The sequence below is a fragment of the Squalius cephalus genome (assembly GCF_949319135.1).
Source record: "Squalius cephalus genome assembly, chromosome: 9".
NCBI lineage: Eukaryota > Metazoa > Chordata > Actinopteri > Cypriniformes > Leuciscidae > Squalius > Squalius cephalus.
The window spans coordinates 45,333,875-45,356,966 of record NC_137130.1 but is presented as its reverse complement, the minus strand read 5'-3'; the positions used below and the strand labels follow the sequence as shown (position 1 = coordinate 45,356,966).

The 23,092-nt window shown below is 50.1% G+C and overlaps 1 protein-coding gene across 2 annotated transcripts in view; it reads right to left on the bottom strand.

Moving 5' to 3' along the window:
- LOC307164519 (interferon alpha/beta receptor 1a-like) overlaps positions 1-22,886 on the bottom strand; it is a 33,912-nt gene extending 11,026 nt beyond the window's left edge. The window contains exons 1-4 of one of the 2 annotated variants that reach the window (XM_079881447.1): positions 22,698-22,886; positions 4,547-4,682; positions 3,662-3,852; positions 3,420-3,580 (exon numbers count right to left, since the gene is read on the bottom strand). In XM_079881447.1, the coding sequence (XP_079737573.1) occupies positions 3,420-3,580; positions 3,662-3,852; positions 4,547-4,682; positions 22,698-22,752 (543 nt within the window). In that variant the 5' untranslated portion in view covers positions 22,753-22,886. The remainder of the gene's footprint in view (positions 1-3,419; positions 3,581-3,661; positions 3,853-4,546; positions 4,683-22,697) is intronic. The other variant, XM_079881448.1, reaches the window with a different exon arrangement.
- Positions 22,887-23,092: the final 206 nt, after the last annotated feature.

The window sequence follows — 23,092 nt, the reverse complement described above, 5'->3', positions numbered from 1 at the left end:
GTGTTTGATCAGGGCTGATCTCTGCAGGGCCACTAGAGAACCCCAGGCAGGTGTGTTTGATCAGGGCTGATCTCTGCAGGGCCACTAGAGAACCCCAGGCAGGTGTGTTTGATGAGGGCTGATCTCTGCAGGACCACTAGAGAACCCCAGGCAGGTGTGTTTGATCAGGGCTGATCTCTGCAGGACCACTAGAGAACCCCAGGCAGGTGTGTTTGATCAGGGCCGATCACTGCAGGGCCACTAGAGAACCCCAGGCAGGTGTGTTTAATCAGGGCTGATCTCTGCAGGGCCACTAGAGAACCCCAGGCAGGTGTGTTTGATCAGAGCTGATCTCTGCAGGACCACTAGAGAACCCCAGGCAGGTGTGTTTGATGAGGGCTGATCTCTGCAGGACCACTAGAGAACCCCAGGCAGGTGTGTTTGATCAGGGCTGATCTCTGCAGGACCACTAGAGAACCCCAGGCAGGTGTGTTTGATCAGGGCTGATCTCTGCAGGGCCACTAGAGAACCCCAGGCAGGTGTGTTTGATCAGGGCTGATCTCTGCAGGGCCACTAGAGAACCCCAGGCAGGTGTGTTTGATGAGGGCTGATCTCTGCAGGACCACTAGAGAACCCCAGGCAGGTGTGTTTGATCAAGGCTGATCTCTGCAGGACCACTAGAGAACCCCAGGCCGGTGTGTTTGATGAGGGCTGATCTCTGCAGGACCACTAGAGAACCCCAGGCAGGTGTGTTTGATCAGGGCTGATCACTGCAGGACCACTAGAGAACCCCAGGCAGGTGTGTTTGATCAGGGCTGATCACTGCAGGACCACTAGAGAACCCCAGGCAGGTGTGTTTGATCAGGGCTGATCACTGCAGGGCCACTAGAGCAGTGGTTCCCAAACCTGTCCTGCCGGCACCCCAACACTGCATATTTTCTTTGTCTCCCTAATCAAACACACCTGATTCAACTCATCAGCTCATTATCACATGGGTTAATGAGCTGATGAGTTGAATCAGGTGTGTTTGATCAGGGCTGATCACTGCAGGACCACTAGAGAACCCCAGGCCGGTGTGTTTGATCAGGGCTGATCTCTGCAGGACCACTAGAGAACCCCAGGCAGGTGTGTTTGATCAGGGCTGATCTCTGCAGAACCACTAGAGAACCCCAGGCAGGTGTGTTTGATCAGGGCCGATCACTGCAGGGCCACTAGAGAACCCCAGGCAGGTGTGTTTAATCAGGGCTGATCTCTGCAGGGCCACTAGAGAACCCCAGGCAGGTGTGTTTGATCAGAGCTGATCTCTGCAGGACCACTAGAGAACCCCAGGCAGGTGTGTTTGATGAGGGCTGATCTCTGCAGGACCACTAGAGAACCCCAGGCAGGTGTGTTTGATCAGGGCTGATCTCTGCAGGACCACTAGAGAACCCCAGGCAGGTGTGTTTGATCAGGGCTGATCTCTGCAGGGCCACTAGAGAACCCCAGGCAGGTGTGTTTGATCAGGGCTGATCTCTGCAGGGCCACTAGAGAACCCCAGGCAGGTGTGTTTGATGAGGGCTGATCTCTGCAGGACCACTAGAGAACCCCAGGCAGGTGTGTTTGATCAGGGCTGATCTCTGCAGGACCACTAGAGAACCCCAGGCAGGTGTGTTTGATGAGGGCTGATCTCTGCAGGACCACTAGAGAACCCCAGGCAGGTGTGTTTGATCAGGGCTGATCTCTGCAGGACCACTAGAGAACCCCAGGCAGGTGTGTTTGATCAGGGCTGATCACTGCAGGACCACTAGAGAACCCCAGGCAGGTGTGTTTGATGAGGGCTGATCTCTGCAGGACCACTAGAGAACCCCAGAGAACACCACTGCAGGACCACTAGAGAACCCCAGGCAGGTGTGTTTGATCAGGGCTGATCTCTGCAGGGCCACTAGAGAACCCCAGGCAGGTGTGTTTGATGAGGGCTGATCTCTGCAGGGCCACTAGAGAACCCCAGGCAGGTGTGTTTGATCAGAGCTGATCTCTGCAGGACCACTAGAGAACCCCAGGCAGGTGTGTTTGATGAGGGCTGATCTCTGCAGGACCACTAGAGAACCCCAGGCAGGTGTGTTTGATCAGGGCTGATCTCTGCAGGACCACTAGAGAACCCCAGGCAGGTGTGTTTGATCAGGGCTGATCACTGCAGGACCACTAGAGAACCCCAGGCAGGTGTGTTTGATGAGGGCTGATCTCTGCAGGACCACTAGAGAACCCCAGGCAGGTGTGTTTGATCAGGGCTGATCTCTGCAGGGCCACTAGAGAACCCCAGGCAGGTGTGTTTGATCTAGGCTGATCTCTGCAGGACCACTAGAGAACCCCAGGCAGGTGTGTTTGATGAGGGCTGATCTCTGCAGGACCACTAGAGAACCCCAGGCAGGTGTGTTTGATCAGGGCTGATCTCTACAGGACCACTAGAGAACCCCAGGCAGGTGTGTTTGATCAGGGCCGATCACTGCAGGGCCACTAGAGAACCCCAGGCAGGTGTGTTTAATCAGGGCTGATCTCTGCAGGGCCACTAGAGAACCCCAGGCAGGTGTGTTTGATCAGAGCTGATCTCTGCAGGACCACTAGAGAACCCCAGGCAGGTGTGTTTGATGAGGGCTGATCTCTGCAGGACCACTAGAGAACCCCAGGCAGGTGTGTTTGATCAGGGCTGATCTCTGCAGGACCACTAGAGAACCCCAGGCAGGTGTGTTTGATCAGGGCTGATCTCTGCAGGGCCACTAGAGAACCCCAGGCAGGTGTGTTTGATCAGGGCTGATCTCTGCAGGGCCACTAGAGAACCCCAGGCAGGTGTGTTTGATGAGGGCTGATCACTGCAGGACCACTAGAGAACCCCAGGCAGGTGTGTTTGATCAGGGCTGATCTCTACAGGACCACTAGAGAACCCCAGGCAGGTGTGTTTGATCAGGGCTGATCTCTACAGGACCACTAGAGAACCCCAGGCAGGTGTGTTTGATCAGGGCTGATCTCTGCAGAACCACTAGAGAACCCCAGGCAGGTGTGTTTGATCAGGGCTGATCTCTGCAGGACCACTAGAGAACCCCAGGCAGGTGTGTTTGATCAGGGCTGATCTCTGCAGAACCACTAGAGAACCCCAGGCAGGTGTGTTTGATCAGGGTTGATCTCTGCAGGACCACTAGAGAACCCCAGGCAGGTGTGTTTGATCAGGGCTGATCTCTGCAGGACCACTAGAGAACCCCAGGCAGGTGTGTTTGATCAGGGCTGATCTCTGCAGGACCACTAGAGAACCCCAGGAAGGTGTGTTTGATCAAGGATGATCTCTGCAGGACCACTAGAGAACCCCAGGCCAGTGTGTTTGATCACCTGCAGGACAGGGGCCCTCGAGGGCCAGAGTTGAGGACCGCTGATCTATGCAGTGCAACTGCTGGTCATTAGCGCACAGATACCTGATAGCCTTCAGGCTGCTTCCAGTAGTGGATGAGGTACTGCATGTCGTGGACCAGCGTCTTCATGGACTCGTTGGTGCAGCTCAGAGGGTCAGCGATGACGATCTCCAGATCTCCTTTAACAGAGGTCAGCTTCACACTGGACGGAGGACCTAGATCAGCTACAGAGGAGAGGGACAGAGCTGTGGTCACACCGCAGAATCAAGAGCCGAGGCCAGATTACAACAGACCAGTTTAATCACCCTCTTTATCTGGGCAGAAGGTGATGTTGGTCCAGTTGGAGAACTGCTGTGCTGTGTTGGCCCGCACACGCAGGAGATATATGCCCCAGTAACTCAGTCCAGCATCAGTGAAATCACAGCGCTGCTCCAGAACATCCACGCACACGGTCCTCCATTTCTGCTTGTGAGTCGGCTTACGGGAATAAACTGCCCTGTTGGAGAAAAGACCACATGAGTGACTCGATTCATCATGTGAAGTACAGCACTCACTGACCCTGGACAGAGGGTTTCTACATGATGTCTGAGGGAAACTTCTGTGTATGTCTGTATTCTTCTATATATTTACTTACAATATACAGTATAATGCTTTAGAATTCATTATCATTGGCTGGATGACGTCTGTTCCCATGAACTTTTGCCTATGCTTTGCATACATTTGGCGAAACATTTGTAAGTCTGAAGAGGACTGGCTTCATGGATTGAGTGTCTGTAGGCGATGAAGATTATGAGCTTCAATAAAGCCCAAGCACAATTCAGCACATTTCTCACTTAATTCTTACTATTATAATGCAATTCTATATTACACATCAAGGTAGTATTTGTTGTACTGCCTTTAAGCAGATATTAATTTCAGCGTTACAGAAATAAGTCACATCGAGAAGAGCAAGAATAAAACAAAACATCTGGACAGATTACGATAATGAGAAATTTGGAGGAAAATAACGTCAATATATTAAAATATTTTTATACTACAGGACATGAACCTCAAATCTCTCATAAGAATCTATTATGACCTGTCCAGCCTGTGTAATTATTTTTCAATTTGTTATCTGTAATTAGAAGATTGGCTCAATAATCTAAATAAACATGATGTTATGGATGAAAGCAGAGATATAGTGTTCTTACGAGAGATACTGTGCAGTAAAGGTGATCGTCCCGTTGATGGCGCTCTGCTGATCGTCAGCCCAGTCCCAGCGCAGAACATACTGTGTGTTGAGACTCTGAACAGAGAGATTCTGAGGAGGGCTCAAATCTGCAAGAGCTGGGAGACACACACACACACACACACACACACACACAATCAAACACGTTTAGTTAAGGTCGCATACAGGTTTTCCCACGTCACATAGTACTTTTACAGTGTGAAAGTATAACGCTAACACCTGATGTATTTGTTACATCATAAAAATGGCATCTACGCTAATGTTACTCTTTCTGTTTATATCCCGAGGTTTACATAAATCAGCCGGATCCGGGCCGTATCCAGATCAGATGGAGGACCTGTGCCTAGACACGACCACAACGCATGATGTAGTCAGCCGGATCCGGTCCGTAGCCAGATCAGATGGAGGACCTGTGCCTAGACACGACCACAACGCATGATGTAGTCAGACGGATCCGGGCCGTACCCAGATCAGATGGTGGACCTGCGCCTAGACACGAGCACAACACATGATGTAGTCAGCCGGATCCAGATCAGATGGAGGACCTGCGCCTAGACACGACCACAACGCATGATGTAGTCAGCCGGATCCGGTCCGTATCCAGATCAGATGGAGGACCTGCACCTAGACACGCCCACAACGCATGATGTAGTCAGCCGGATCCGAGCCGTACCCAGATCAGATGGTGGACCTGCACCTAGACACGCCCACAACGCATGATGTAGTCAGCCGGATCCGAGCCGGATCCAGATCAGATGGAGGACCTGCGCCTAGACACGACCACAACGCATGATGTAGTCAGCCGGATCCGGGCCGTACCCAGATCAGATGGAGGACCTGCGCCTAGACACGACCACAACACATGATGTAGTCAGCCGGATCCGGGCCGTATCCAGATCAGATGGAGGACCTGTGCCTAGACACGACCACAACGCATGATGTAGTCAGCCGGATCCGGGCCGTACCCAGATCAGATGGTGGACCTGCGCCTAGACACGAGCACAACGCATGATGTAGTCAGCCGGATCCGAGCCGGATCCAGATCAGATGGAGGACCTGCGCCTAGACACGACCACAACGCATGATGTAGTCAGCCAGATCCAGTCCGTATCCAGATCAGATGGAGGACCTGTGCCTAGACACGACCACAACGCATGATGTAGTCAGCCGGATCCGGGCCGTACCCAGATCAGATGGTGGACCTGCGCCTAGACACGAGCACAACGCATGATGTAGTCAGCCGGATCCGAGCCGGATCCAGATCAGATGGAGGACCTGAGCCTAGACACGACCACAACGCATGATGTAGTCAGCCGGATCCAGGCCGTATCCAGATCAGATGGTGGACCTGCGCCTAGACACGACCACAACGCATGATGTATTCAGCCGGATCCGGGCCGTATCCAGATCAGATGGAGGACCTGCGCCTAGACACGACCACAACACATGATGTAGTCAGCCGGATCCAGCCCGTATCCGGCCCGTATCCAGATCAGATGGTGGACCTGCACCTAGACACGACCACAATACATGATGTAGTCAGCCGGATCCAGCCCGTATCCGGCCCGTATCCAGATCAGATGGTGGACCTGCACCTAGACACGACCACAACTCATGATGTAGTCAGCCGGATCCGGGCCGTATCCAGATCAGATGGAGGACCTGCACCTAGACACGCCCACAATGCATGATGTAGTCAGCTGGATCCAGGCCGTAACCAGATCAGATGGAGGACCTGCACCTAGACACGCCCACAACGCATGATGTAGTCAGCTGGATCCGGGCCGTATCCAGATCAGATGGAGGACCTGCACCTAGACACGCCCATAACGCATGATGTAGTCAGCTGGATCCAGGCCGTAACCAGATCAGATGGAGGACCTGCACCTAGACACGACCACAACACATGATGTAGTCAGCCGGATCCGGGCCGTATCCAGATCAGATGGAGGACCTGCGCCTAGACACAACCACAACGCATGATGTAGTCAGCTGGATCCAGGCCGTAACCAGATCAGATGGAGGACCTGCACCTAGACACGACCACAACACATGATGTAGTCAGCCGGATCCGGGCCGTATCGAGATCAGATGGAGGACCTGCGCCTAGACACAACCACAACACATGATGTAGTCAGCCGGATCCGGGCCGTATCCAGATCAGATGGAGGACCTGCGCCTAGACACGACCACAACTCATGATGTAGTCAGCCGGATCCGGGCCGTATCCAGATCAGATGGAGGACCTGCACCTAGACACGACCACAACACATGATGTAGTCAGCCGGATCCGGGCCGTATCCAGATCAGATGGAGGACCTGCGCCTAGACACGACCACAACTCATGATGTAGTCAGCCGGATCCGGGCCGTATCCAGATCAGATGGAGGACCTGCGCCTAGACACGACCACAACTCATGATGTAGTCAGCCGGATCCGGGCCGTATCCAGATCAGATGGAGGACCTGCACCTAGACACGACCACAACACATGCCTGAAGTGTCAGCGGAGATACTAGACTCTCTCCTGTGAAGGCCTCATCGTAACAACAGCCATCGGCACTGATCCTCAACAAACTCGTCTCCATACCGGCGTGACTCCGATCTTCAACCAGATGGAACTGGATATGATCCAATCTGACTTCTGACCTGTAATGCTGCCTGAAGCATAATCACACACTGTTCGTTCATTGGAGACAGAGGAGAACTGAGCAACTGAGTCTGGGTTCTCCCTTGGTTTTTTTTTTTCATTCTGCCCTGATGGCGCACACACACACACAGTCAGTGCTGTGAAGAGCTCAAACATAAACATACACACACGCACACACACACACTCAGAGTCAGTGCTGTGAAGAGCTCAAACACACACACACACACAGTCAGTGCTGTGAAGAGCTCAAACACATACTCCTAAAATGATTAATATTTAGCCGATTCTGCCAGGTGTGTGTAAACTGTGTTTTTCTGCATCGTAGATTCTCATGAGATGAAATGAGAATCTGACAGTGGCCAGCATACAGTGGCCAGCATATCCTCTGAAACACAGCAATCCACTACAGAAGGAGTGCAGAGTTCACTCATAAAGCCAGATAGATCTTTAGTGTGTTCTTTATGTTGGGCTCATCAGTTGCTCAGAAACACTGATGGACACAGACACACAGATCTGCCTGTAATCTCAGTGTCACACAGCGAAGAGTTTTTACTTTTATGAACTTCCCATTTACACCATTATTTATTCATTCAGAACGCGCACGAAAGCAAGAGGCGGGACTTATCGCGTGAACATCCAATCATAGCGCAGTGCCTCCGATCATGTGACTTTCCCCCATTCCTTCTCAATTACCCACAATGCACTCAGTGGAAAGAGTGGAAAGCTGGTGTCACTGTACAGGCACTTAGAAAAGCCAATGTCATATTTCTTAGTGTTTGCCTAATTTTTGAGGAGGCACTGCCTCTCTGTCTCCTCAGATGAACATCTAGAAACATTCTACACGATCTTGCTTCTTAGACTCGTTCCCGAGTTTATCCGTAATGGGTTTATCTTGTAATGGGAAGGATTGGATGGAATGTGTGAGAAGAGGTGGAGGAAAGAGAGGCGCCAGGGCGGGTCTAGGGGTGGAGCCATATGGGGCGGAGCAAGGGCGGGTCTAGGGGGTAGAGCCAGAGGCGGGTCTAGGGGTGGAGCCAGAGGTGGGTCTAGGGGTGGAGCCAGAGGCGGGTCTAGGGGCGGAGCCAGAGGTGGGTCTAGGGGTGGAGCCATATGGGGTGGAGCCATGGTGGATCTAGGGGTGGAGCCAGAGGCAGTCTAGGGGCAGAGCCTGAGGCGGGTCTAGGGGGTGGAGCCAGAGGTGGGTCTAGGGGCGGCGCCAGGGCGGGTCTAGGGGTGGAGCCATATGGGGTGGAGCAAGGGCAGGTCTAGAGGGTAGAGCCAGAGGCGGGTCTAGGGGCGGAGCCAGAGGTGGGTCTAGGGGTGGAGCCATATGGGGTGGAGCAAGGGCGGGTCTAGGGGCGGAGCCAGAGGTGGGTCTAGGGGTGGAGCTATAGGTGGGTCTAGGGGTGGAGCCATATGGGGTGGAGCCAGAGGCGGGTCTAGGGGCGAAGCCAGAGGTGGGTCTAGGGGTGGAGCCATATGGGGTGGAGCCATGGTGGATCTAGGGGTGGAGCCAGGGCTGGTCTAGGGGTGGAGCCATATGGGGCGGAGCAAGGGCGGGTCTAGTGGGTAGAGCCAGAGGTGGGTCTAGGGGTGGAGCCAGAGGTGGTCTAGGGGTGGAGCCAGAAGAAGTCTAGGGGCGGAGCCTGAGGCGGGTCTAGGAGGTGGAGCCAGGGCGGGTCTAGGGGTGGAGCCATATGGGGTGGACCAAGGGCGGGTCTAGGGGTGGAGCCAGCAGCGGGTCTAGGAGCGGAGCCAGAGGTGGGTCTAAGGGTGGAGCCATATGGGGTGGAGCCAGAGCGGGTCTAGGGGTGGAGCCATATAGGGGTGAAGCCAGGGCGGGTGTGGGGTGGAGCCATAAGGCTTGTTCGACTTGAACCGGCGCTGCACAGACTGATCGGTTTATGACATCAAAGTACCGCGAGAGCAATTGAATTCAATTCAAAAGCGAAGCGGCAGCACACGTGATCCGATCAGCTCTTCCTCTTTACTGCAGCTAATAAACATCAGAACAACTGTTGTAGGTCACGTGACAATGACATTGTGATGTCCAGACTGCGTTCATACTGTATATAGAAGATACTTGTTTACTTCTATTGTTCTCATTTGTAAGTCGCTTTGGATAAAAGCATCTGCTAAATGAATAAATGTAAATGTTTAACTTCTACTTCTTAAGGCTGGAATACACTACACGAATTTTAAAATCTGAATAGATTTTTAAACTGCTGGCATCATACACTTGCCGACTTTGTGAACGATTACAGAGAAAAACTATGCGTCATCCACTACATGCCTGAGAATCACACAGTACCAGACTTGCAAGTCATTCCGAACAACAAACTCGCGCAGAAACACACTCCTCGTTGCTAGGAGACGCACGACAGATGAAGGAGCCATGGATGTGCAAGAGATGAGTGCAGTAGCTCTTGTAGCGAGTATCCAAAAACTATACTGAAGTAAAGTACAAGTAGGCTACTTACAGAAATATTTACTCAAAGTAAAGTAATAATCTTAATAGTTACTGGAGTAAAAAAGTATCCAATGAAAAAACTACTCAAGTAGCTATTACTAGTTACTTCAGATCATATGTTTATAGGTATATGTGTGTGTGTGTGCTATTATTTAGATATTTTTTTATTTAAATGATTATTATCATCATAATTAGATAGGCTATCTTTGTAACAAACACAGAGACAAGCATTTTTTTTCAGCCCAAAAATCATTGCCTGTCCTTTGGTTTGTATAATAACAACAACTACATTTGGATTATTAAACAATGTGGAAATAAAGTGAATCTGCAGAGTTCTGCACACACTACCATCAAACGCACATCACGGGTCGTCTTCTGTCTGTTCTCCAACATGTAATCAAATGTATATTTCTGCCAGCGTGTTTAAACTGGTTAACTGTGTCTAAGCCAAAGGCACTCGTTTTCAAGACGAGTTCGCACGCCACTGCGCAACACACACACACATCACCGCGGGATATAGATAGACAGACAGACAGACAGATAGATAGACAGACAGAGAGAGATAGAGACAGACAGACAGAGAGAGATAGAGACAGACAGACAGACAGACATATAGATAGACAGATATATAGACCGATAGATAGACAGACAGACAGACAGATAGATAGATAGACAGAGATAGATAGAAAGACAGATAGACAGACAGACAGACAGACAGACAGACAGACAGATAGATAGATAGACAGATAGATAGACATATAGATAGACAGATAGATAGATAGATAGACAGACAGATAGATAGACAGACAGACATATAGACAGATAGACACAGACAGACAGACAGACAGACAGATAGATAGACATATAGATAGACAGACATATATATAGATAGACAGACATATAGATAGATAGATAGATAGACATATAGATAGATAGACAGATAGATAGATAGGGCGACGGCAGCCGAGCGACTGCTTCCAGTCATCATGAAGACACTCGCCCAGGTGATGTGGGAAAGTCAGGTTAAGCCTGTATCCCACAGGCTTGGCACCAGAAAGAGAGCATTTCCACACACGTGGTTTGAGAAGAGAGATTGGCTGAAGTATTCGGCTAAAGCAGACGTAGCCTTCTGCTCTGTAGCGCTAGATGTGCGACGCAGACCTCGATCGGGCAGAGCGGGACTAGACCCAGCATCACAACCAGAGGCTTCTGTGACTACAAACACGCCGTGCAAACAAAGGATTCAACAGACATGAACTGTCCTTGTTACTGTCCAACACTTGACTTGTTATAGTATGTGGAAAGAAAAGGTAAGCCGAACTGATAAAGGTAAAGAAATCTCGACGCTACTGTATGCAGAACACAGAGGAATCGAGACTACACGTCTCCTCTCACTGATGCTGTGGAGCTTCTGGGGTCCAGGGTTAGGGTTAGGGTTAGGGTTAGGGTTAACCCTGGAGACTGAGGCCTGTGGTCATGTGGGTGAAGCTGGGACTGCTCACCTCATCACTGGAGGACCCCCGTTAGGGCCCTAACCCCATTCGGCTGAGACTGTGAAAACAATTCCTGAAAATGCCACTTCCACAAGCCATGAAGCTCAGCATGAGCTCGCTGCTGTAATGATCAGCGCTGTGACTGACGCAAGAGTGAAAGAAATCGGCGATTCCTGGTTTACTGTGAAAGTAGAGGGACCAGGGACCCGACTGGAATGGAAAACGTTTCCATTGTAATTCGCTACAAAACACTGGACATTACAGAACGCCTGAATGCGTCTAAGACGCGTCTAAGAGTGTCCGATGAACCGCGGGGAAGTCGGGGAAAGATGGCGGAGTGCATGTTGAGCACGTCAGCTCTTGAGGTGACAGACCCTAAGGTGTACTTGTCCAGAGGTGGACGGGCCATCTGCTGCCGTCAGCGTCAGGCCACTGGAGGACCTCGCATCAGCTCTTGAGGTGACAGACCCTAAGGTGTACTTGTCCAGAGGTGGACAGGCCATCTGCTGCCGTCATCGTCAGGCCACTGGAGGACCTCGCATCAGCTCTTGAGGTGACAGACCCTAAGGTGTACTTGTCCAGAGGTGGACAGGCCATCTGCTGCCGTCATCGTCAGGCCACTGGAGGACCTCGCATCAGCTCTTGAGGTGACAGACCCTAAGGTGTACTTGTCCAGAGGTGGACAGGCCATCTGCTGCCGTCATCGTCAGGCCACTGGAGGACCTCGCATCAGCTCTTGAGGTGACAGACCCTAAGGTGTACTTGTCCAGAGGTGGACGGGCCATCTGCTGCCGTCAGCGTCAGGCCACTGGAGGACCTCGCATCAGCTCTTGAGGTGACAGACCCTAACGTGTACTTGTCCAGAGGTGGACGGGCCATCTGCTGCCGTCAGCGTCAGGCCACTGGAGGACCTCGCGTCAGCTCTTGAGGTGACAGACCCTAAGGTGTACTTGTCCAGAGGTGGACGGGCCATCTGCTGCCGTCATCGTCAGGCCACTGGAGGACCTTGCGTCAGCTCTTGAGGTGACAGACCCTAATGTGTACTTGTCCAGAGGTGGACGGGCCATCTGCTGCCGTCAGCGTCAGGCCACTGGAGGACCTCACGTCAGCTCTTGAGGTGACAGACCCTAAGGTGTACTTGTCCAGAGGTGGACGGGCCATCTGCTGCCGTCAGCGTCAGGCCACTGGAGGACCTCGCGTCAGCTCTTGAGGTGACAGACCCTAACGTGTACTTGTCCAGAGGTGGACGGGCCATCTGCTGCCGTCATCGTCAGGCCACTGGAGGACCTCGCGTCAGCTCTTGAGGTGACAGACCCTAACGTGTACTTGTCCAGAGGTGGACGGGCCATCTGCTGCCGTCAGCGTCAGGCCACTGGAGGACCTTGCGTCAGCTCTTGAGGTGACAGACCCTAACGTGTACTTGTCCAGAGGTGGACGGGCCATCTGCTGCCGTCATCGTCAGGCCACTGGAGGACCTTGCGTCAGCTCTTGAGGTGACAGACCCTAACGTGTACTTGTACAGAGGTGGACGGGCCATCTGCTGCCGTCAGCGTCAGGCCACTGGAGGACCTTGCGTCAGCTCTTGAGGTGACAGACCCTAACGTGTACTTGTCCAGAGGTGGACGGGCCATCTGCTGCCGTCAGCGTCAGGCCACTGGAGGACCTTGCGTCAGCTCTTGAGGTGACAGACCCTAACGTGTACTTGTCCAGAGGTGGACGGGCCATCTGCTGCCGTCAGCGTCAGGCCACTGGAGGACCTCGCATCAGCTCTTGAGGTGACAGACCCTAACGTGTACTTGTACAGAGGTGGACGGGCCATCTGCTGCCGTCAGCGTCAGGCCACTGGAGGACCTCGCATCAGCTCTTGAGGTGACAGACCCTAACGTGTACTTGTCCAGAGGTGGACGGGCCATCTGCTGCCGTCATCGTCAGGCCACTGGAGGACCTTGCGTCAGCTCTTGAGGTGACAGACCCTAACGTGTACTTGTACAGAGGTGGACGGGCCATCTGCTGCCGTCAGCGTCAGGCCACTGGAGGACCTTGCGTCAGCTCTTGAGGTGACAGACCCTAACGTGTACTTGTCCAGAGGTGGACGGGCCATCTGCTGCCGTCAGCGTCAGGCCACTGGAGGACCTCGCATCAGCTCTTGAGGTGACAGACCCTAACGTGTACTTGTCCAGAGGTGGACGGGCCATCTGCTGCCGTCATCGTCAGGCCACTGGAGGACCTTGCGTCAGCTCTTGAGGTGACAGACCCTAACGTGTACTTGTCCAGAGGTGGACGGGCCATCTGCTGCCGTCAGCGTCAGGCCACTGGAGGACCTCGCGTCAGCTCTTGAGGTGACAGACCCTAACGTGTACTTGTCCAGAGGTGGACGGGCCATCTGCTGCCGTCAGCGTCAGGCCACTGGAGGACCTCGCGTCAGCTCTTGAGGTGACAGACCCTAACGTGTACTTGTCCAGAGGTGGACGGGCCATCTGCTGCCGTCATCGTCAGGCCACTGGAGGACCTTGCGTCAGCTCTTGAGGTGACAGACCCTAACGTGTACTTGTACAGAGGTGGACGGGCCATCTGCTGCCGTCAGCGTCAGGCCACTGGAGGACCTTGCGTCAGCTCTTGAGGTGACAGACCCTAACGTGTACTTGTCCAGAGGTGGACGGGCCATCTGCTGCCGTCAGCGTCAGGCCACTGGAGGACCTTGCGTCAGCTCTTGAGGTGACAGACCCTAACGTGTACTTGTCCAGAGGTGGACGGGCCATCTGCTGCCGTCAGCGTCAGGCCACTGGAGGACCTCGCGTCAGCTCTTGAGGTGACAGACCCTAATGTGTACTTGTCCAGAGGTGGACAGGCCATCTGCTGCCGTCAGCGTCAGGCCACTGGAGGACCTCGCGTCAGCTCTTGAGGTGACAGACCCTAACGTGTACTTGTCCAGAGGTGGACAGGCCATCTGCTGCCGTCAGCGTCAGGCCACTGGAGGACCTCGCGTCAGCTCTTGAGGTGACAGACCCTAATGTGTACTTGTCCAGAGGTGGACGGGCCATCTGCTGCCGTCAGCGTCAGGCCACTGGAGGACCTCGCGTCAGCTCTTGAGGTGACAGACCCTAACGTGTACTTGTCCAGAGGTGGACAGGCCATCTGCTGCCGTCATCGTCAGGCCACTGGAGGACCTCACGTCAGCTCTTGAGGTGACAGACCCTAACGTGTACTTGTCCAGAGGTGGACGGGCCATCTGCTGCCGTCATCGTCAGGCCACTGGAGGACCTTGCGTCAGCTCTTGAGGTGACAGACCCTAACGTGTACTTGTACAGAGGTGGACGGGCCATCTGCTGCCGTCATCGTCAGGCCACTGGAGGACCTTGCGTCAGCTCTTGAGGTGACAGACCCTAACGTGTACTTGTCCAGAGGTGGACGGGCCATCTGCTGCCGTCAGCGTCAGGCCACTGGAGGACCTTGCGTCAGCTCTTGAGGTGACAGACCCTAACGTGTACTTGTCCAGAGGTGGACAGGCCATCTGCTGCCGTCAGCGTCAGGCCACTGGAGGACCTCGCATCAGCTCTTGAGGTGACAGACCCTAACGTGTACTTGTCCAGAGGTGGACAGGCCATCTGCTGCCGTCAGCGTCAGGCCACTGGAGGACCTCGCATCAGCTCTTGAGGTGACAGACCCTAACGTGTACTTGTCCAGAGGTGGACAGGCCATCTGCTGCCGTCAGCGTCAGGCCACTGGAGGACCTCGCATCAGCTCTTGAGGTGACAGACCCTAACGTGTACTTGTCCAGAGGTGGACGGGCCATCTGCTGCCGTCAGCGTCAGGCCACTGGAGGACCTTGCGTCAGCTCTTGAGGTGACAGACCCTAACGTGTACTTGTCCAGAGGTGGACAGGCCATCTGCTGCCGTCAGCGTCAGGCCACTGGAGGACCTCGCGTCAGCTCTTGAGGTGACAGACCCTAACGTGTACTTGTACAGAGGTGGACAGGCCATCTGCTGCCGTCAGCGTCAGGCCACTGGAGGACCTCGCATCAGCTCTTGAGGTGACAGACCCTAACGTGTACTTGTCCAGAGGTGGACAGGCCATCTGCTGCCGTCAGCGTCAGGCCACTGGAGGACCTCGCATCAGCTCTTGAGGTGACAGACCCTAACGTGTACTTGTCCAGAGGTGGACGGGCCATCTGCTGCCGTCAGCGTCAGGCCACTGGAGGACCTCGCATCAGCTCTTGAGGTGACAGACCCTAACGTGTACTTGTACAGAGGTGGACAGGCCATCTGCTGCCGTCAGCGTCAGGCCACTGGAGGACCTCGCGTCAGCTCTTGAGGTGACAGACCCTAACGTGTACTTGTCCAGAGGTGGACAGGCCATCTGCTGCCGTCAGCGTCAGGCCACTGGAGGACCTCGCATCAGCTCTTGAGGTGACAGACCCTAACGTGTACTTGTCCAGAGGTGGACGGGCCATCTGCTGCCGTCAGCGTCAGGCCACTGGAGGACCTCGCATCAGCTCTTGAGGTGACAGACCCTAACGTGTACTTGTCCAGAGGTGGACAGGCCATCTGCTGCCGTCAGCGTCAGGCCACTGGAGGACCTCGCATCAGCTCTTGAGGTGACAGACCCTAACGTGTACTTGTCCAGAGGTGGACGGGCCATCTGCTGCCGTCAGCGTCAGGCCACTGGAGGACCTCGCATCAGCTCTTGAGGTGACAGACCCTAACGTGTACTTGTACAGAGGTGGACGGGCCATCTGCTGCCGTCAGCGTCAGGCCACTGGAGGACCTTGCGTCAGCTCTTGAGGTGACAGACCCTAACGTGTACTTGTCCAGAGGTGGACGGGCCATCTGCTGCAGTCATCGTCAGGCCACTGGAGGACCTCGCGTCAGCTCTTGAGGTGACAGACCCTAACGTGTACTTGTCCAGAGGTGGACGGGCCATCTGCTGCCGTCAGAGTCAGGCCACTGGAGGACCTTGCGTCAGCTCTTGAGGTGACAGACCCTAACGTGTACTTGTCCAGAGGTGGACAGGCCATCTGCTGCCGTCATCGTCAGGCCACTGGAGGACCTCGCATCAGCTCTTGAGGTGACAGACCCTAACGTGTACTTGTCCAGAGGTGGACAGGCCATCTGCTGCCGTCAGCGTCAGGCCACTGGAGGACCTTGCGTCAGCTCTTGAGGTGACAGACCCTAACGTGTACTTGTCCAGAGGTGGACAGGCCATCTGCTGCCGTCATCGTCAGGCCACTGGAGGACCTCGCATCAGCTCTTGAGGTGACAGACCCTAACGTGTACTTGTCCAGAGGTGGACAGGCCATCTGCTGCCGTCAGCGTCAGGCCACTGGAGGACCTCGCATCAGCTCTTGAGGTGACAGACCCTAACGTGTACTTGTCCAGAGGTGGACGGGCCATCTGCTGCCGTCATCGTCAGGCCACTGGAGGACCTTGCGTCAGCTCTTGAGGTGACAGACCCTAACGTGTACTTGTCCAGAGGTGGACAGGCCATCTGCTGCCGTCATCGTCAGGCCACTGGAGGACCTCGCATCAGCTCTTGAGGTGACAGACCCTAACGTGTACTTGTCCAGAGGTGGACAGGCCATCTGCTGCCGTCAGCGTCAGGCCACTGGAGGACCTCGCATCAGCTCTTGAGGTGACAGACCCTAACGTGTACTTGTCCAGAGGTGGACAGGCCATCTGCTGCCGTCAGCGTCAGGCCACTGGAGGACCTCGCATCAGCTCTTGAGGTGACAGACCCTAACGTGTACTTGTCCAGAGGTGGACGGGCCATCTGCTGCCGTCAGCGTTAGGCCACTGGAGGACCTCACGTCAGCTCTTGAGGTGACAGACCCTAACGTGTACTTGTCCAGAAGTGGACGGGCCATCTGCTGCCGTCAGCGTCAGGCCACTGGAGGACCTCGCATCAGCTCTTGAGGTGACAGACCCTAACGTGTACTTGTCCAGAGGTGGACAGGCCATCTGCTGCCGTCAGCGTCAGGCCACTGGAGGACCTCGCATCAGCTCTTGAGGTGACAGACCCTAATGTGTACTTGTCCAGAGGTGGACAGGCCATCTGCTGCCGTCAGCGTCAGGCCACTGGAGGACCTCGCGTCAGCTCTGCATGGGTTCTGGAGCGGAAGCTGGACCGTTAAGGGAAGCTGCATTCTCATCTGCCATTTGAGTCACAAGGTAGGCCTAAGACATTTATTCTGTGTGTGTGTAAATATATTTTATTTAATAACGAAATTCAACAAGTCAACTCAAAGTTTTCTTAAAAAAAAAAAGTAAAATAAAATTTGAATATAGGCTATTTGAATTTTCATTTAATCATTTAATATTGATTAAACAATTCTCATTTCATCATTTGATATAATTTTAAATGCACAAATGGGCTAAATCATTTTTTAGTTTTTAAAAGCCTTTTCCAAGATTTACGCGTTTCAATTAATAGTAAAATTCCATCAAATTGAACTGAATAATCCTTACATGAATCAAGCATTTTAAATGAGTAGCCTACTAGAGCTTAATCAAATATTTTGTATAAATCTTAAACTTAGCCTACATTTAAACATTTTCATTTTTTATTTTTTAATTTATGAATATGAAACCCATAAACTAAATGGTCCATTCCCTTTTTGCTTATATATATATATATATTTTTTTTTTTTCTATACTTTTACTTAGAAGGTGGGACAGTTTCTCCCGGGGGATTTTTTTTTTTTTTTTTTTAATGTTCAAAGTGATACATTTTATAGTTTTTTGTAAAAATACAGCATTATGCTAAATTTTTTATAATGCTATAGACCTTATGTTCCATTTTACACTGTGTGTCAGCGGAGCACTTCCGATTGTCTTCGAACTTCCGGTTTACGCGGCTAAACACCGGGAAATGCTAAGTAGAAGTTAGTTAGATGCGAGTGTTCTGTTATATTAATTTATTTTCCTATTAATTTCGGCAATGTCAAGTGTTATGTGTTCAGTTAGAGGGTGCCATAATAATTGGAAGAAACGAGAGCAGTTTTTAAAGCAGGAATGTTTTGAACATCGACCTCAACTACGATGTGATTGTACCTGTGGAGCCACGTACAACCTGCATCCACCTCCGAAGGAGAAAGAAGCGCTGCGACTTTGGTTGAAGGCTTTGAACCTGAAAACCCCACCCAAACGTGCTTTTGTTTGTTCCTTCCACTTTGTGGATGGAAAGCCAACTGAAGAACATCCCTACCCTGAAAAGTGGCTTGGCTATGAAGCTCTGTTGAAGAAGCCACGTCGGGTGCTAGTTAGGCAGTCAGGTACGTCGTAGATATGTGTCGTTCGCGAACAAGCCGGCTGGGGCGGGACTTTATTTGGATGGGCACACTATGTGGCCAATTACATGGGAATACAGACTAGGATCAAACCATTATGTGAAAGAGCTGGGACACATACACGTTCCGAAGATAGCGAGTGTAGTGGTACAGGCCATGTACACAGAGCGACAGAGAGGGGCGGAGAGCCGGATTTAAATGCTAATGTTAAGACTTTTGCCTTTATTTATTTGATTTGTTTGCTGCGGTTCTGCGTTTAATTTTTCAAATAAAGTTTTATTAAAATGTTACATAATAGTTACTGTGTATTTTCTTTTCTTTTTTGTAATGAAAAAATGCATACAAATAAGGCTTTAATGAAAACACTGAATAAAATATGGCTTACCAACATACAAATCATTCACAATTGCAAAATTGGTATAAAATTGAAGGCTCAGAGTGATACTAAATGAAGATACCTGCCTTTACTAAAAGAGGGGCACAGCTTTCTGAAGAAGACACCACCAGCACAAGGAGGATTGCTAATGTGCGAGTCCACGTGGAGCGGATAATATGCAGACTGAAGCACTTCAGGATTATTTCACAAGTTGTGCCAATCAACCTTGCTTCAAAAATAGATAAAATTCTGAGAATCTGTGCTGCCCTGTGTAACCTGCGAGGTGACATTATCCATGAAGATGCTGAGTGAGATAGATTGGCGTTGTCAACAAAGCAGTGTAATGCTTATGCGTAAAGTGGCAAGTAATGCCATTGGAAGTTGTGTTACTTGTGTTTTGCTAGGTATTTTTGAAGGCTGATGTTTACTTGTGTTTTATACATAGGCCTAACAAAAAATGTACAATGAAATGTTCAATTGTAACAAAGTTTATTAAATGTATTAATTTAAACAACATTACACAATAAAATTGCCTTTTTAAAATAGCACTAGCCACTTAAAGGGACAGTTCACCCAAACATTTACTTTCTTCTGCTGAACAGATAAGAAGATATTTTAAAGAAAGTTGGTAACCAGACAGTTGACAGTCGCCATTGACTTCCATAATACTTTTTTTTCCTACTCTGGAAGTCAATGGGGTCTATCCACTGTCTGGTTATCAAATTTCTTTAAAATATCTTCTTTTCTTTTAAAATAATTCAATTTCTTAGACCTGTTAATTTAAACTAAAACTCCATTGCATCCTAAATTAGAGAAGATTTCTAACTTTCACAAAGCTGCTTGTATCCATCACTTAATGACAACTGGGTTCCAGCATTCCAGTAGCATTGCTCATCAGTGCACGCTATACCAGTGAGTCCCTGGGTCACAGCATTCTGAACCTAACACAGAGACAATTACAGTCAGAATATTAAATATATAAAGATATAGGGCCCTATTTTAATGATCTAAGCGCACGGTCTAAAAAAAATATATATACTTTTTTATATATAATATACATATATAATATACATTTTATATATAATATAAAGAAAATATTGTGTGTAAGATAGGGCCCATAAAGATATTCATTTCCAAGCAACAATGGAGCAATTGGATCAATATACTGTACAGAAATTATACATCTTTAAGATAAAAAATGCAAATCTGAATATACTACTAATAAACTTACTTTGGATCCAAGTTATATGACTAGTCTTGTACTTACCGTGACACATCCAGCCCATTACTGTATGTCTGGAGAAATTAACTCCAAAACTGCAACTGATTAGACTATTATCATTTTGAAAAGTGACAACAGTAGATATTATTAAATATTACAGATTATGCTGTATGAGTCCAAGAGCTGATTTTTTCACCATGTACAATTTGAGTAAAATATACTGAATATATCATGCTTTGGTGTAGACAAGATTTGTTGCTTACCTTGACTCCATACTATGTACTTACCTTCTTCCTCCAATATGAGATTTGACTACATACTACTTACATATTCTCCACAATTCTCCAAGTCTGTGATACACAAATAACATGTTAGTATAATCCACATTACCCATAAGGCTAAATTTTATTCTATTAATATGAACGTACTGATATACTAATGGTATGAATTTGTAAAGCTGCACACAATTCATGTTACATCACGTGGGCCAATAGTTTCCCCATATATATATATATATATATATATATATATATATATATATATATATATATATATATATATACACACACACACACATACATATATACACATACATACATATATATATACATACATAGATAGATAGATAGATAGATGCATGAAAAACATAACTGTATACTATCAAAGATTATTTGATAATGTAACATACTTCCTCACCTTCCATAAAATTGAAGCTGCATGGCTACATGACTTGCCGAGGCCAGCGATGCAAGAACACCCTGCTGTCTCTACTTCTCCCAGGTTTGTCACCAGTACCCAGGCCGAGTGTGCTGGTTTGCTGGACTGACTAGGCTGAACATCAGCCTTCAAAAATACCAGGTCTTTCAGACCTACTTGGTGGAGTAACACACGACCCACTTTACCACTGTGAAGGTACTGGTAGGCTTCAGTGCTCTTGTAGCTTTTCATAGCAGCACCATCTACTCCAAGGGACAGCACAAAATAATTGAATATATCCCCGTACATTATTTCTGGCCACTTTCTCATGTCATCCTCCCAGTCGTTAGTGGCGATCCTTGAAGGATGCGATACATTTACACCATCCGACCGCCGCAGCACAGAAATAGTGTGCTCCCATATGTTGGCCATGTCAGCTAATTACCGCAAACGAAACAAATAATGTATAACAAATGTTTGCTTGCCCTTTTTACTGACAAATTAGCTTTGTTTTGTAGCACTGTTTACACTTCCTCTTTCTGTGGCGTTTTAGGCGGAAGTCGAAAGACAATCGCGTTAAACCGGAAACGGGTAAAGTGGGCGGGGCTACATAAGGTCTATAGCAAGAAAAAAAGTGTCAAAAGACCTTATAAAAACGGACCCTTGCAGGTCTTGACCATCATTGGCTGAGCTGTGTTCATGATGGCAGTGTGATGTAGACACTCAGCTGAGAGATAGCGCAGCCAGCAAAGAGGACAAAACTCAAATACACACAGCGAGGATCAGCTTCAAGAGATAGCGAGACAATGAGATATATCAGCTTACCACATCATACGAAGTTTAAAACATTCAAATGGACATATCAAGCAGTAGTTAATGTATATGGATCTTGATTATAGGCTATTAGAGCTGTTTGGCTGAGAGACGGAGACGCGCAGAGACGGCAATTAAAGCTAGGTTTATATATCTAAAGATGGTTTCTGTCATTTGCTGTCGTTTTTATCACGCTGATGCAAGTTAAAATGTCTGTTTTTAAAATAAGTTAGTGTTTAGTTAGGTTAGACCGTAAGACCTTCGTTCATCTTCAGAACTCCAGACATGTTTGATGAAACCCGAGAGCTTTCTGTTCCTCCACAGACTGCGAAGACCACTTTCAAGACCCAGCAAATTAGTAAATACATCGTTAAAATAGTCCATGTGACTACAGTGGTTCAACCTTAATGTTATGAAGCGACGAGAATACTTTTTGTGCGCAAAAAAAAATTTATTCAACCATTTCTTCTCTTCCGTCAGTTTCTGAGCCAATACTGAGCCGCGTTCTGGCGCACAACCCGGAAGCGCTGCACTGTTTACACACGTGACCAGTGACGACATGAGAGCGAGTTACCGACAGAACGTCCACTTTTGGGTGAACTAACTCTTAATGAAAGCTGTGACAGCTGAGAGCTCACACACTACTGACACTACTACATGACTTACAATAGAGTACAAGCGAACTGAGACGCACCTCCACTGACTAAAACACACACACACACACACACACACACACACACACACACTCTCTCTCCCACAGAGAAAGAGAGCGAGAGGGGCGTAAACAATATCTACACAGTGACACACACACACACACACACACACACACACACACACACACACACAGCCCTACACGGTTAAAGCCAGTGTTACAGCAGATGGACACACACATTATGGTTACTAAATACTTTACACACACTTTATCGTCACTAACACACAGTAATGATGGACTCACCCAGTGAAACACACACTTTCTCGTCACTAACACACAGTAATGATGGACTCACCCAGTGAAACACACACTTTCTCGTCACTAACACACAGTAATGATGGACTCACCCAGTGAAACACACACTTTCTCGTCACTAACACACAGTAATGATGGACTCACCCAGTGAAACACACACCAGCAGTGAAACACACACTTCAGAGCCGCGGAGCTTCATGTTTGCGCATCTGAATCCGCATCGCGATGAGTCTCTTTCTCTGAGTTTGAGCTCAAGTTTGTTTCAGTTCCGCTCAGTCTCGAGGACAAGCGCTCTCTCACGCACACATGATGCGGAAGTGACGAACAGCAGGAGGTGCTCTATGAACGAGCAAACACCAGGGCGTGCTGTGGCGCATGCGCAGTGTTTCCTCAGCGTCACCACAGAGTCTCTCGAGCCTGAAATATCAACAACTGCTCAAAGAACTCACAACTAAACATATTTCACATCAGCAACACACTCTTACATGCACTCTCCCATAGAAATGTTTTGTATGCTCATATACAGTGAATGGTTCTGT